At 47.2% G+C, this 15,832-nt stretch overlaps 1 protein-coding gene across 1 annotated transcript; it reads right to left on the bottom strand.

Moving 5' to 3' along the window:
• Positions 1-430: 430 nt before the first annotated feature.
• RAB14 (RAB14, member RAS oncogene family) lies at positions 431-14,787 on the bottom strand. Its single transcript, XM_083876168.1, has 8 exons — positions 14,611-14,787; positions 7,852-7,910; positions 6,918-6,971; positions 5,334-5,511; positions 4,220-4,286; positions 3,324-3,411; positions 2,978-3,008; positions 431-2,372 (listed from the first exon to the last, which is right to left on the bottom strand). Exons 2-8 carry the CDS (start codon positions 7,901-7,903, stop codon positions 2,195-2,197), a joined length of 648 nt encoding a protein of 215 aa, XP_083732294.1. The 5' UTR covers positions 7,904-7,910; positions 14,611-14,787; the 3' UTR covers positions 431-2,194.
• Between the last annotated feature and the right edge of the window lie 1,045 nt (positions 14,788-15,832).

The following is a 15,832-nucleotide window of genomic DNA, read 5'->3' as shown; positions in this document are numbered from 1 at the left end:
ATCAGCTTACTCTCTATGGAGTAGAGGAAAAGCCATTTATTAAATCCTTCAGGCAGCAGGACAAGGCAGAGGCCAACACAGGCCAGTGGCTCTGCAGGGATTGTCCCAGCCCTCCCCACCCTTTCCCAGGGATGGGCTTTGGCATCAGGCTCAGTCTGACCCTTTCTCATCCTCATGAAAGATAACATTTTTCTATGCAGCCATTGTCAGAATTCACTGGGAACAAACACCACCCAGCCCTGCTTCCCTTAGAGGGAGGGCAGCTCTGGAAACCACTGGCAGATTCCTCTGGGAAACCCTGTGATGTTTGTACCCAGTCAGGCCCAGGGTGAAGGCTGAGCACAAATCCCAGCACTCCCAAGGAGATCTCCCCCTCAGAGGTCCCACCCTCAGCACAGAGGGACAGAGCAAGTAACACACAGCAGGGAGGTTTATCTAGATACAGGTACTTTATTTACAAATATTTAGATTAATAGCATTGTTACATCAAATGAGGAGTACAGCAGTCCAAACAGATCCTTTCTGTGACAGAAACAATAAGACCTACTGTAACTTACTCTGGGAGTACAGGTATTGCACCTCAACAAGCTGTAGTCATTACAACACTGACTTCACATCAGCAGCAGGTCGTGGTCCCTGGGCAAACCCTGGTGCAGCCTTGGGTTAAGCAGGATGCAGGAGCTGGAGATCTTGAACATACCCATCTACTGAGGAACAGGAGTTAAAAAAGGACTAACCAGACAAAACAAAGGGACAGCACACAAGTTAACCCAAATCCTATTGTCTGCACATTCCAGTTTTGGCTTTTATTTAACATTGACTGTACAATACTCTGGTACCACTGGTTACTTACAAGTCTGAACATTGTAGAGTTTTAGTGTCTAGAGAGGGATTTTCAGACTACTTTGTATTTGAAACGTTGCAGTAAGCCTGAAGTGGGACATTGGATCGTGGTTAAGCACTTACCCCTTCCATTTTTAAACCTTGTGATGTTTTCCAAGAAGCTGCACAAAGAGCCACAGTAAAACCCCCATCAGTGCAGCAACACCCCCACAGGCTGGGTCACCACGTGACACCCCTCACACACAGGCCAGGCTGTGGCACCCCAGGAAGGACATACTTGAAGGCTTGAAGCAAAACCCTTTAAAAACCCCCTCACACAGCTCTGTTAAAAAATACAAGAGTAGTTAAAAATCCCTAGAGAGCACACGTTGTTCCAACTGTCCCATTCAGCCTCTGCCCAGTCCCAAAGTTACAGGTACAAAAGCGGGAGGTGTGCGAGAGCCCGGCCACGGCTGAAGCCCGAGAATGCCAAAGAGAAGCAGGCAGAGCACTGCTGAGTGCAGAGGGGAGCGTTGCACAGTGCAGAATGAGAGCCACACCCCACTAGTGTTAATGTCTGTGTCCCCAGCACCAAGGGGACTCTGTGAGTGACACCCAGCAGCTGCAGCCCTGGCTGGGCTGTGCTGCCACGGGAGCACAGAGAGCTCAGACTGTACAAATGGGGGGTTCTTACACACTGCTCTAATGCCAGGCATCATTTTCTTCATTAAAATCATATACACAGGATGTATTTAACTGTTAGCTCAGTTCCTTCAAATTTTATACATATTTACGTTCTGTTAACAAAGGTAAAGGATAAAAGTGGCAAAAAAAAGGACGTAAAGCTATTGAGCACAAGAATGAACAGATCGCTTCCCTGCGCCACCCCGACCCCAGCACATCCCACAGGGAATTCTTCCAACAAAAGCACATCATTACAGAGCCCCTCGCTACCATTGGAAGTCATTTCACAGCAAAAACTTATCCTTTACTACTGACAGCTCGAACAGTTAGAGGTGGGGAAGAAAGGCCAAAGAACCATAAAATAAACCATACAAGACAAAGCCCTGCGAAAGTGTAAAATCAGGAGTCCAGCATCAGTGCTCAGTTTAAATTATGTATCCGTGACACTATCACAAGGACAATCAAGGAAAAAAAACTTCTAGATTTACCATGCAGGAGAGGTTTTATTACTCTACTTGCCTTTGATAACCTGATTACATCTAAAGTTGTTTAGCAGTTTAGTACTGTGTTAAACTTGTCTCAGAGTTTTAATTAAACCCAGTAAGATGTACAGAAGATGGGGAAGCGGTCAAAAGCACCACTCCCTAGAGCCAGAGGTGAGGGGTCAGGAGGAGCCACGGAGGGGTCACTAGCAGCCACAGCCTTCTCTCTGGGGCTGGGGTTCGCTCGTTAGCCGCCCGCCCTGCGGGGCTGACGGTTTGTGCTGTACGCCCGACTCGGCTGCGTTCAGGTCCAGGCTTCCATCTTGGATGTTCTGGTAGATCTTCTTGGCAGCCTCCAGGAACGCGTCCTCCACGTTCTCTCCACTGCAAGAGAGCAGCAGGAGTTACTGGGGCTGCAGTGCTGCTTCTGGAGGGAGCTGGGCAGGAGCTGCCCCGGGAGCTGCCAGGCACTGTCCCCTCCCCTGCAGCCCAACAGCCCAGCCCCCAGACAGGGAATTCCCTTCGGGGCCACTACCGCCCGTATCCAGGAATAAGGAGTATGTGCCAAAGCACTGAGGAGCAAAAATAAGCCAAGGCATGGACCTACATGCACAGGACAGTTCTGACAGAGGCTTAAAGACAAGGGAGCCACTATGGCTCAAAACATCTTTTTGTTACAAAGTTCTGTTCTGACAGGTGCCTGGTGGCCCTGGGGATCTGCTCCCCAGTGACACAAACAGCCCCAAGCACGGCACAGCAATTCTTCAGTTACTGGAGGGGCTGCTCACTGCCTACAGACCAAACCTGCAGCTCTGAACACCCGGGGAAGGAACCCTTTACACACTGAAATGAGGCCTGAAATCCAAATCAGTTCATTTGAATTCAACCAGTCTTTGCCTGAAATGCAGCCAGAGCTCTCACTTCCAAGTTACTTTCAAGTCCCAGCAAACAGAGCAATTTGAACATTACCACAGCCAAAAGTCACTTACGTTTTTGCACTTGCTTCAAGGAACAATAAACCTGTTCAGAGACAGAGGTTTAACAGTCAGTGCACAACACACCTCGAAGTGCCTGAATTCAGATGCAACATGACCTTCCCATTGCATGCAAGACATTATTTTAGTACTAAACAAGCTTTTGTGACTATGTTAAGGCATCAACACAAGGTGATTTCTAGAACTACACACAGTTATCAGACTGCCTGAGGCACAGCAGGAGTTTGTACATACAATTCCATGACTTTGGAAGTGTAAGCTTGCAGCTATCAATGCTGAGGATTCACTTTAACATCACTATCTTGTAGGAAATGTACCAGCTCAAGAGAAAAAAACACACCATTTTCTTCAGCAAATTGTTTGGCTTCTTCATATGTAACATCCCTCTGTGCTTCCAGGTCTGCTTTGTTTCCTATGAGGATTATCACCTGGGCCAGGAGAGACAAAGTTAGTCTGGGAAAAAGCTTAGGAGCCTTTTCACTGCCACCTTCAATATTAATGAGATTTTTTAAAAAACCGAAGGGAAAATATGCAGAGATTATCTACAGAAGCCATGCTCCTTCAGCAGAGCTGTGCTCTAGCTTTCCCCACTCTGGGAAAGCAGGAACAGCATCTCCAGCTGTCACTTTCCAAGGCTGTACGGTGTTCTCACGAGTTGAGGTCCTAAAAAGCAGTGGTGCTGCTCTTTACTCATGAGAGCTGTACCCTGAGCCACTTCTTGTGTTTGTGTAACCAGCTGCTAATCCAGACAATCTTCAGAGCTTTCTCATCAGTTTGGTGCTAAAGTATTTCAGAGGCATTCAGGAACAGGCTGAAGAACAACAGCTCTGTGGGTATGGGCAGAGAGACCCAGAAGGATCTTCCTCCACAAAACCTGGTCAGCTTTTGCTGGAGATCCAATTTACATTCCAGCCTAAGGACAGCATTCACCTCATCACTGACACAGAGCAAGAAGTAACACAAGTCAAGGTTGCTCCAGATTTCATCTCAATTTTGTTTCCAACTATTTCAAACAGACCCTGAAAGGTGAGTGGCACAAGAAGACTTTTAGAGGAAGCCCTTTTGCTCCAGCTGCAGTAGGGAAGTGAATCACTGCACTCTGCAAGTGGGGACAGGAGGAGTGCAGGGACAACGGGCAGCTCGTGCACAGACCACTGCAGTGCTTTGCCCTGAGCCTCCCCCTGCTTGCTCAGGGAGAAGCAATCTTGCTTTTAAGGTAAATGAAGTCCAACTTACAGTATTTGGATTGGTGAGGTTCCTTGCATCTGTCAGCCAGCTGCTTAAGTGATTATACGTACTTCTTCTGCAAAGAATCAAGACAGGACACTTCTAGCCTTTTATAAAATATTTAGGTGCCAACAGCACAGTCAGCATCCAAACACAGCAACATCCATCATCCCTGTTGTTCTCCCCACCTCAGGACAGACAAAGCAGCAGCAGTGCAGACTCAGACCACAAATTCAAGTCAACTTTAAACCCCTGTGGCAGCTCTTCCACTGGCAGTGGAAAGCCAGAGCAATTCCCACTGCTAGCACAGAGCTCTGCGCACAGACAAGGCTGGTGCTGTTTTGTACAGAACACATTAAAGGGTTTCCTGTCAAATACTCTTACAGAACACAGTGCAGCAGAACAGCACTTCAGTAACACACTGCAGAAGGTCATGTTTTACTCCAGATTTACACAAACAGGAAATACACCTACATATGCAGGAAAACACCAAAGAGGTGCCTGAAGAATATCAAGAACATCCCCAGACGAAGACAAGAGATGTGTGAAAGCAAAAGTATTTCATGTTGCATCCAATGCATTACTGTTTGAGCAGCATCTTTAGCTGTCACCTCTAGAGGAAGGCAGGATGGCTCTGTGCAGTGCCAGGCTGCTGGGCAGGAGGCCCAGGGTCAGGCTGAGGCCAGGCTCTCCCCACACCACAGGCAGTTCTGCACGTTCACTGCGGCACAGCCGCGCCTTGAGCCCACTGAGGACACCCCGCCAGGGGAGCAGCACTGCCACTGCCCCCAGCAACAACAGCCCCTGCTGAAGAGCAGATTATAAGGACAAAGCCACTTCTTTAAAACAGCTTCAACACAGGCGGTCACAGCCTGAAATGCAAACTCCTCAGGCTCATCAGCAGTGAAAGTGGCCAAGAAAAGCCACTCACATCACTCCCTGTGTCTCATCTGCAGCTCTTGAAGCGCTGGGGTATTGAGATGAGGTGTGGCAGGCATCACACAACAGGATGCTGCTCATCCAGACACACACAGAGCCTGTGAGCCGAGGGGACAGAGCACACAGCACCCCCAGGGCTGGCACCCCAACCTCACCAAGCACCCGCAGAGCCCCGTGCCCTTACCTGGTGATGTCGTAGACCATGAGAGCTCCTGCTGCTCCTCTGTAGTAGCTTCGTGTGACAGCCCTGAATCTCTCTTGTCCTGCTGTATCCCAAATCTGTAGTTTAATTTTTTGGCCACTAACCTCAATTATTCTTGTGCCAAATTCAACACCAATTGTGTGGGGACAGTCTGCCATAACTGTCGTGAAAAATAAGAGCAAAGATCAGATCTTCCTAGGACAAGGTTTCCTTGCTGCAAAAATATGACTACCACAAGTTTTCAGTTATCTTTACTAGATTTTCAGTCTCTAAAAAAGCATTTTTACAGCTACAGTTCCCAAACTGCCATCACTTAACCAGAAATAAATGCTGCATTTCCTGAGCTGCTGTTAGTTTTAAAAACAGTGATAAAATTCCTTGCCTTCTCTGCTGCTCTTTGGCCATACATATCAGAAGGTACCAAGTCAGCTGATTCCCAGTCTATCCTTGCAGAAGGTTAACTATTTTAATGCAGTAGGAAAAGATGATTTTCAGGGGATTTCCAAGAAAGATACAGTTTAAAAGTCTGTCACATCTTCATAAACAAATACCCAAGTTGGTTCAGACAGGGCAATAGCACGACTGTCCAAGAAAATACCAGTTTCATAAGTAGCTACAAACACACCAAATCAAACACAAAAAAGGCATCTTTCTAATTATGATAAACTCATGTCAATAAGCTGATCTTTGAGGAAGATCAAGACAATACAGACAGGATAAGGACCTACTGAGGCTTACCCTGAGTTAGGGGCAGTGTCACAGCAGAGGTTGTTTGGGACATTAGTTTGGCTGTACTGCTTTGGCTTGGTGCTGACAGAACATTCTCCTCATGGACAATTTGAACATGTGCAAAATGGCATTTAAATAACTGGCTGATACTGCATTTTCATTAAAAACAACAGTCAGAAATTCCTATTTCTACTGGAAAACAAATATTTTAACTGCAGCTCCTACCCACTTGTTACCACATCTCAAGTAGCACATGGTGATGCCTGCACTGAGAAATACCTCCAGACTTACTCACTGAGTGAGGTAACAGCTGCTGCAAACCCCAATGCAACACACAGGAGGAAGAACTGAAGCTAATTCTTAATTAGTGATGACACCACACATGAGAAAATGTTTCAGCTGAGAGAGACTGCAGCAAGTCCTAAACACCATCACCCAGGGCAGGCCAAGTGTCCTGCAGGGCTGCAGACAAGGACTTAAAGAATAATTATTCCCCTTTTTTTTTTTTTTTTTCCTTTTGAACTCTCTAACAGCACTAAAACCTCCAACTGCTGGTGATGAAGCCACACCAATATTGAAAACAGACAAGAAATTTCTCTTTGTCCATATCAAAATCCACAGAAAAGCTGTAAAATCAGATCCAGTCAGGTTTTGCCATAACTACATCAATATTTGTTTCTGCATCTGCTGAAGTCAAACCAAAAATGTGACCCAGCACAATCCAACTCATACAGAGTAAGACAGACACCAAACTGAGCTCATGCATGATGCAAGCAGGCAGGGTAAAGGGATGAAAAATGCCAGTTAGAATAAATATCATGAACTGAAAATACTCACACTTCTTTTCTGTGAATTGATGAAGCAAACAGGACTTTCCTACACCCATGTCCCCTGTTACAGAAAGAATAGTTAAATCATTGTTGCAACAAGCACATTTTCTTCTTCCCACACAACAAATGGTACAGAGCCATTCATTTCTCAGGTCAGATGGGCAATTCTATCCCTGGCTATATCCTCAAATTTATCAACTTTGCCACTAAAGCTCTGGCTACAGGTACAGCTTGCAAGCAAGAGCAGGACACTCAAGAAATAAGTTAATTTGTATAACTGATTTTATAACTGTATTTCACAAGGTTATAAAAAGTACTGCTGAAGAAACTGAAACGTAAAATATTCTTGGTGTTTGCTCCTGTCTTCTTGTGGTAAGAACATCAAAAATACTGACAACCATTCAGAACAGCTCGAGGAATTGCTTCATTCCTACTGATCCACTTGCACAATGCCAAGAATGAGACACAGCAAGATCTTTTAAGAACCAACTTTTCCTGAGGCTGAGGCTGTCACAGAGCCTGACTTACAAACCTGCACAGTAACACTGCAGATCATTTACACCTACACAAGGTTATTAACAATTAAACAATTAACAGCAAGACCAGTTCTTCCAGGACAGTAATAAATGCAATCCCTTGGAGCCCCTGACTAAGCAGCCAAGGAAGCTGCAGCTACAAGCAACATTTCAACACAAAAATACAGCCTGACTGAGGTTTATGAGCCTCATGCAAGGGTTTCCCATCAGCACTTGTGCCTTCAACATAAATTCTAAAACCTTTGAGATTAATGATGCAAAATGCTGCAGTAAAGGCTGAAGCTGTAGAGAAGTGTGGTGACCTGAGGGAACTGAGGTGGGACAAGCACAGACTGAAAGCAGCATGGCACAGCTTCTCATGTATCCACACACAACACCCACAGCTGTGAGCCCCCTGCTACTTACCAATAATGATGTACTTAAAGATGTAGGAATAGTTGTAAGGTGCAGTTGCCATTGTGGCACTAAAATAAAAAATAGAACACGTCAGAACTAATACTTGTTCCCTCAAGAGGACCCAATTTACCCACTTTAGTTCATATAAACAAAAAAAAAAACCCTCCTCTTCCTCTCTCTTCCAACCACCCTTTCATTTTCAGTTCAAATTTGTGTAGTTCCCCACAGTCACCAAATCTGTGGCACAGCCACAGCAAAGTTCCCATGTTGTTTGCTCTGAGCCCGTCAGTAAAGCTTCCAAGCAGAAACACACTCCAGGGTAGAACTGATAATCAATTTTATCCAGAAAGACTTGAAGCTGTTGGAAATCTCAGTCCCTCCCTGCTCTGCACAGTCACTGCCAGACCAGCACTCACCCGCCAAAGAGCTGATGTATGAACCCAAAATAAAATCTGACTCCAGCACAAAACCTGAAGAGATTTAACAAAACCAGCAAGTTGGAACTATTACCTCACACTTCTGAGACTTGCAACAGCAACAAAGGAAGCAGTGCAGCTTGCAGCAAACAGCTAAGATCTCAAAGAATGCTGTAGTAGCCTTAACTGGGGCCTGGGGTGCTGCTTGTCCATGCTGGAAAAGCAGTGCAAGCCACAAATCAGATGTTCAGGAAGTTGGTTAACATCTCTGTGGCTTTGTCAGCACAGCAGTGTTACAGCAAGGCTGCTGAGCAGTTTCTCTTTTTTAAAAGGCAGTCAAAGTACTTCTAACATTCAGAATTTTCCTAAATGTAGAGGGAATTAGAACTGGCTTTGGCTGTTTAAATCTGCAAGGAGTAAAAGCTGACTTACTAACCAACACGTCAGTTAGCCAGGATTACACATCAGTAAGGGCCACATGTTGCCAGGTAACATTAAAGATGAAAACGCCTGCTTTTGTCCAGGCTTTAAGTTAAAGCGGATCCACTGATCAGTTAAGCAAGTGGAAAATTTCTAGCAGGAATGGAGCACTTCCCTTGCTGCTCCTGCAGGGCAGCCAGCCAGCCATTACAAACACATGGGAGCCTTACAAGGAACACTGCTGGAGCCTAGGAAGATTTTCATTAGGTCATGTGTCATTCACATGACAAACGAAACCAATCCTGGAAAGAAATCCCGAGGAAAGCTTACAGGCCTGGGACTTTGGCAAAAGCAAACTACTGTTCCTTGAACCACAATTAATCCCTCTCAGTGAACTACAGTTCTAAGAAAGGTGAACAAATCTCGTTCCCAGCACAGAGCCAGCAGCCTCCACTTCCCGGGGCTGAGATTTGAGGCAAACACGCTTATCTAGACCTTGGAGGGGAACAACTCCCCCGGCAGTTAAGGAGGGTTTACTGAGTGCCAGGCACTGCTCTGCTCCTCCTCTTCCCTCCACTCCTGGCTCAGGAGGTGGAAACACCCAGCCCTTCCATCCCAAGCAGTACATAGAGCACCTCTGCTATTCCTAGAGACACACTGTCTTCTCCTAAGCCAAGTTTATTGCAAGATAGGAAATAAAGTGGCAATTTTGGACACTAATTCACCAAGCAAGCCAGCAGCTTTATTGCCTTATTTCCTGCAAGATTCCAGAGTTACAGTACCAGCTTTAACAGGTTATTTTCAACAGCAGTAAATAAAGACAAGTCACTGCTCCATATTGAGTTCCAAATGAATGTGTCACTGTGGAAACATCCAGTACTTCAAGTTTCCTGAACATCTTCACACATTATGTTCTGTTTCTTCTGCAGCATGTCCCAGCACAGTGAACTGGGCATGCAAAGCAGGTGTTCCTGCAGGACACTTCACCTGCCACCTCCTTTCTGGGCAGAAGCAGGAGCAGCACACACAGCTCAGCTCCTCTGAGGGCACACAGGGCTAAACTGGAGGTGTGTGAGGGAACTGGAAGGATAAAAGCCTGAAAAACCTGATTTATACACACTGATTTATACTCCAGGAGGAAAGCAGGAACTGCCCTGTAAGACCCCAGTACACAGCTGGTGTTACAGCCACAAGACACCAAGAGCACCAATACACACCAAAGATCTCCTGTGCATTCTGAGGATGGAAATAGGCAGTAACTTATGCTGTTAAAAACCCCAACCAAACCAACCAGCACCATGAACTCCAAGACAGGCAACCAAGCACTTGTGTGGCTCTGGAATCTGCAGAAGCCTCTGTGCCCTCAGTTCTTCCCAAGACCAGAAGGCCAAGGGGGGCCAAGTGCTCCCAAAGACAGGAAAGTTTCATGTTTCTGAGCACATGCCTTTGGGATATCACTGTGTGGTAAACAGTCCTGTACTGCTCTGCTGTTGCAGCCAGCAGGGAAATGCATCCTGCTATCCAAGTCTGCAAAGTGAGGAGCACTTTTTTTTAAAGCATGGACAAACTGGGAACTCAGGGCAGTTTCTGTCACAAACTGAAATTGAAACAAGTCTCAACTAGATCACTAGTTCTGTGTTATTCGTCAGACTGTTTCTGCTTGCTGAGATATGTCCATTTTCATTATGCCTTCTAAGTAAAAGAGTCTTAACTATGCTATTTCAATTTAAAAAAAATACTGGTATTACATTTATTCCAAGGGTCACATTACAGAAAAGATTCTGAAATACTCCAAACCATTAGTAAAGGTCAGGAATCTTTCCTGGAGAACAGATGACTCCTTTAAATAAAAAAATCAAATAAAACCCCAAGCAATACTAAAACAACCAAATAAATTTTAAACACTCAAATTCCAATAAGGATTAGCAGGAATTCAAACTGTACTCAGATCTTAGGATAAAAGTGATATTCCACAAGGACTCTGTGCTGAAGGAGAAAGCAAAATGCAACCAACTAAACACAGAAACCCTGCCGAGAATTCAGCCTTGGAAAACTGACCACCTCAGCACTTACTGCAGACGAAAGAAGGAAGTCCAGACAAGAACAGGGCACAACAGGGGTCAGCAAATTCCAAACTATCAGCTACATGTCAGTGCAAGGGGTTGATGTGTTGATAGCCATCATCCCTCTGTAGGAACTGGAGTTCTCCTCCACCCTCTCTGTTCCAGACATGAGAATCTCAATCATTCCCATATGGGGGATGGGGCTCCTGGGAGAGCAAGAACTGCAGGGCTGAGAAAGTTGCACATAAACATCCCCAGCTCAGCCTCGGCCACTGCTGGCTTTGTGCACTGTGACATCAAAGTTAATCAGCCATGAGTTTACTATTAACAGAAAGCAGAAGTTTAGTCTGGGAGCTTGGCCTACCTGCCATCCCTCTTCCTGGAAAGTCTGCCAGCTCAGTTTTGGCTCCCTTCTCCCAGGTAAGGCTGCCCTGGAGCCCAGAGCTTATTGCAGGGTGGCCACTGGCCAGAGGAGCTCACTAAGCACAGATTTATGCTCATTTCAAAGCCTATACAATTCATTTCGGCATTACATTAAGAATGGAAATTTTACAGTGAGCAGTGTCACCAAATCCATTTCCCATTTATCAACCCCTTCCTTAGAGGCTTTTTTTAAATATAAAGTTAAAGATGATCTTAATGAGATACCAGTACATCTACATCTCCTCTAATCAACAAGCACTACACAGATATTTAGAAATCTCACTGAAACCTTATTTCAAATATCAGATACATCTGCACTCCCTATGATAAGATTGCTGTGGGCACACTGCTGTAACATTATCACAATAACACAACTGTAAATATCACATTCATATCAGCCTTTGTGAGACCTGTGCAGTTTCTTCCAGCTCAAGGACATAAGTCTTAACTCTTCACTGGATATCGTTTGCATTGAGGAATTTAATATCTTTATGCTCAACAAGCAGCAGGTGTGTCATGAAAGGAGAGCAGAACCTGCATGCAGAGGGTTTATCAGACACTGCTGTGGCTCCTCCATCAGCTGATGGATGCTCCATGTGCAGGGATGAGACCTGGGGAAAAAACTACCACCTTCAAACTCAGCACTGCCCAGTTGTTACTGGTCCCCTGCAAACCACAGCACTCTGCAGTCACAGAACCCCTGGTCAGTTACTCTGAAGCAAAGGGCGTTTTGCAGACACGTGTTCTGTGCATCATTCTCCAAGGATGTGCAGCAGGAAAAGCTCTCACAGTTGAAGCTGCAGATTTGCTTGGATGTTAATTAACAGACAGCATTAAGATTGATAAGGGGGAGGAGCTGGAGAGAGGTAGAATTGTTTCATTTCATAATTGCACTTTTCCCCTGATAAGGACTTTTGTCAAGCACACAGAACAATGTGGTTCAACTGGTACCTTCCTTCAGGAGGTTACCAGGAACAGTCTGTGAGTGCTGCAATCGTGGTCAGCTCTAAGATCACAACACACTGAAGGTAACAACAGTTCTGTTATCAATTCATTTACCCAAACCCTGAATTCCCACAGGTGTGTTGTCCACAGCAAGCCAGGAGGTCTGCTACAATTAAATTCCACTGTGGTTCTCTGCCTTTCACACACCAAGGACATCCAGGTCTTCCTAAACCACATCAACATCTCGGCCCTCTTTAAGATGATGCTCTGCAGCCACCCTGCTCTGCTCATTTATTCATTTCTGCAGGCTTGGCTTTACAAAGCCCTGCTGAGCCTGATCCCTGAGGAGTGTCAGAGCTGCTGCAGCCTTCACACCTGTCTGACAACATCACTTGTTGCTGGCCAGTTCCTTACTCATCCTCCCTCAGCTCTTCCAGAGTCACCCTGCCCAGCTTCCCCCACTTGGATTTCACCAAAGCATCCAACAAGACAGGGAATTTGGCTGAGCTGATCTCTGACCACCGAGCAGCCCCTGTGAGCTGCTGTCCAGGATCGCTTTGCATTTCCCCATTGTTCCCACCTCCAGTTACTTTTCCCTGACAGCACAGGAGGCCTGCAGGGCCCCTTCCAGGCTGTTCCTGAGGAAATGCATTTGATAAATTCCCTAATCATGTAAAACACATGAACATGAGGCCTAGGAGGTTTTTCTAAAGGCTTCACAGGCCTTCACTTCTCCTTTCTCCAGGAGAATTTAGATTTTCTTTTGAAATCAAAGCTACATATCACACTACCTTCACTTTCTGACTCCCCTCAGCAGCTCTCCAGTCACACCCATGTTGTCCTGGTTATCCTTCTACTGGTTTCACATCCTGCTTCATTAAGTTACTCCATTTTGCTTCCTAAACTTCCTGCATTTATATGTGCACACCTCAGTTCTCCCTAACCACACCCCAGCAGCAGAGCTGGGCTAATCACTGCCTACCTGTCCTCATCAGCTCCAGCACCTTCTGCCCTGTCCCTCCTCCAGCCACCCTTTATCCACTTGTATTTCCTCACTTGTCCCACTCTCCTCTTCCCACAGAACACTCCAACCTGTAGCCCGTGTCTGCTCATAGTTTGGGACAGCAGACACAAAACCAGAGGAGTTTTCTGTCATTCAAACAAATCAGAGCACTCTGGAGTCATCACCTTGGAAAACACAAGTCACAGACGTTTTAGGTAAATATTAACTAAGATCCACCTCCTGTTTCAGGAAAATGAGAATCAATCTTAAGCAGGTTTCATTAGATGCCCAGGAGTGAGCAGGTAATTTTAAAATATTATTTACATTTTACATCCCAGTACCTCCAGTATAACAGGTTTGTTTCCAAACTGTTGTCCTTCATAAGAACTCCTTTTTTTGTTGTTATTCATAAAATGGAAAAGGAAAAGAGGAACTGCTTCCTTCCACTCAGATTTATGACATTTTCAAATCCCTACAGGAAGCTAGCAAATTCCTTTCTAAACCATATTAAACTGTGACATTTAATAATTAAATTCCCCAAGCTTCATATTTTCTCCTTACTCCCGAGAGATGCCCAAGCACAAGGGCCCCTCAGCCCAAACCATGACAGGAATCAACCCCAGCCAACACATTCCACAGGATAACATCTGCCCCCTAACAGATGTGGTGACTCGGGCTTTGAGATGATTTAGGATACAGCCGACCTGAGTGAATCCTGTTCACTCTGAAAAACATCCCAAGAGCACAAATCTACCGAGGCCACATTGAGACACCTCCAGAGACACCCGGGGCAGACACCCACCTTTGCCTGGTTTTAATGGAAGGATAATTCATCACAACTCCAATTCAACGCAAAGCTACCAAGAGATGTTGTAGATACTTAAGTGTGCTGCAAGCAGGCAATAAACAATTGAAGAAAAGAATTTCACTCTGTTTAGCCTAAATAAGCTTTGACAAAAAAAAAAAAATCTAGAATACTTTCGCTGCTTTCTCAAATAGGAAGTGGCTTTTCCCTCAACCCTCAAAATCATTTTTCTGTCAAAGTTCAAGACAGCACAAGTCAATATAATTAAAAGCAGAGATAACGCTGCACATCGGTCACATACACGGTACAACATACACATACAAACCCTACGTGCGACTGCAACAGCTCGTAAGGGGGAGATATAGAAACACATATATAAAAATACCGCCCGTGCGGTGCGGAGGGGCGGCGGGAGGCGGCGGTGACACCGAGCACAGCGGCCTAGTCCTGCCCGCAGCCTCACCCCGCCCGGCCCTTCGCCCCTTCCCCTCCCTGCCGGCCCGGGGCCCGCCCGCAGCGCCCTGGGGGCCGCCCGGCTCCCTGCGGTCCCACCGGGCCGCAGCTCGGGGCGGCCCCGGGACCGAGCGGCGGCACCGGGACCCGCCCCGGCCCGCCCGGCCCAGCGGAGCCCCGGCGCGGGGCCTGGCGCTGCGGGCCGTGCCGGGCGGGCGCCCCCGCAGGCGCCCCCCGTACCTGTGCTCGGGGCTCGGGGAGCGGTGCAGCGCGGCTGTGCGGGCGGTGCCCGGTGCCCCGCGGGCTCTGTGGCTGGGCTCGCTCCGGGCTCGCTCCGCTGCCTCAGACGCGGCTCCGCTGCGCCCCCATCACCCCCGCAGCCAAGATGGCGGCGCCCCTCGCACGGGGTTTCCCCTCCCACTCTCGACGGGCGCCGGGGCCGCACAAAGAGTGGGCGCGAGGGCGCCGCGGCGCAGCCAATCGCGGCGGCCGCTGCCCGGCGAGGCCCCGCCCACCCCGCCGGCGCGAGGGGCGGGGCCGGGCGGGGCGGGAGCGCGCGCGGCGGGGCGGGGCCGGGGCGGGGCCGCGCACGGGCGGGGCGGGGCGGGGCGGGAGCGCGCGCCCTCAGGCGGAGGAGCGGCGGCGGCGCCTCAGGGCGGAGCGGGGCCTCGGGGTCAGGAAAATCCCGGATTTCCGCGCTTTTCCTCCTGGAAAAGTGGTAGTGAGTGACCCGCCTGGAAGCCCCAGCTCGCCTGAAAATGGTGCGAACAGGAAGAGCCGGGCTCGGTGCGGTACGGGGCTGTATCACAGTGCCCAGCCCCTCTGAGGGGCTCCAGAGCCCCGCCTTTGCGTCCAATAACATTATCCTGTGCTTTGCGTGTGCCGTGAAATGCTCCAAGTTGTTCATTTGGGCTTTGATTATTTTCAATCGACTTTTTAAACACTTGTGGCATGCGGTGCTAAAGACAAACCCACGGCGTGCTGCCCAGTCAACTCACGGGATTTAAAAATTAAATCTGTCATTCAGGAGATGTAAAACTGTATCAACAAATTTCCCCAATAAGGATTTTATTTCAGTCCCACACGTTATGGAAAGCATCAAATTCTGTTTGGTGTCAGTGTCCAAGACTCAAATTGCAGTTTCCCCACTGCCATAACATTTCTATGGGAGTCTTTTTCCAGAGTGGGCATTTTCCATCTCCATTACTGTGACATTACTAATTCCATTTTCTTAGTGCAGCAACGTCCAGGGAATCCTCTGCTTTCCATGAATCAGCCACCCCCTAATTATTACTCAACCTCTACCCGGGAGAAGCTGCATGTTACCCCTGCACTCCATGTCATCTGGACAGAAACCTCACAGAGCGAAAAGCACCCATGAAAAACAGTTATTATATAATTATATAATATAATATTATATATTAAGATTTTCCCCCTTTATCTACATACTAAATAAGTAAAT

Source organism: Zosterops lateralis (assembly GCF_965231275.1).
Source record: "Zosterops lateralis genome assembly, chromosome: 20".
NCBI lineage: Eukaryota > Metazoa > Chordata > Aves > Passeriformes > Zosteropidae > Zosterops > Zosterops lateralis.
The sequence above is the reverse complement of the archived record's forward strand: the minus strand, read 5'-3'. Positions and strand labels throughout refer to the sequence as shown.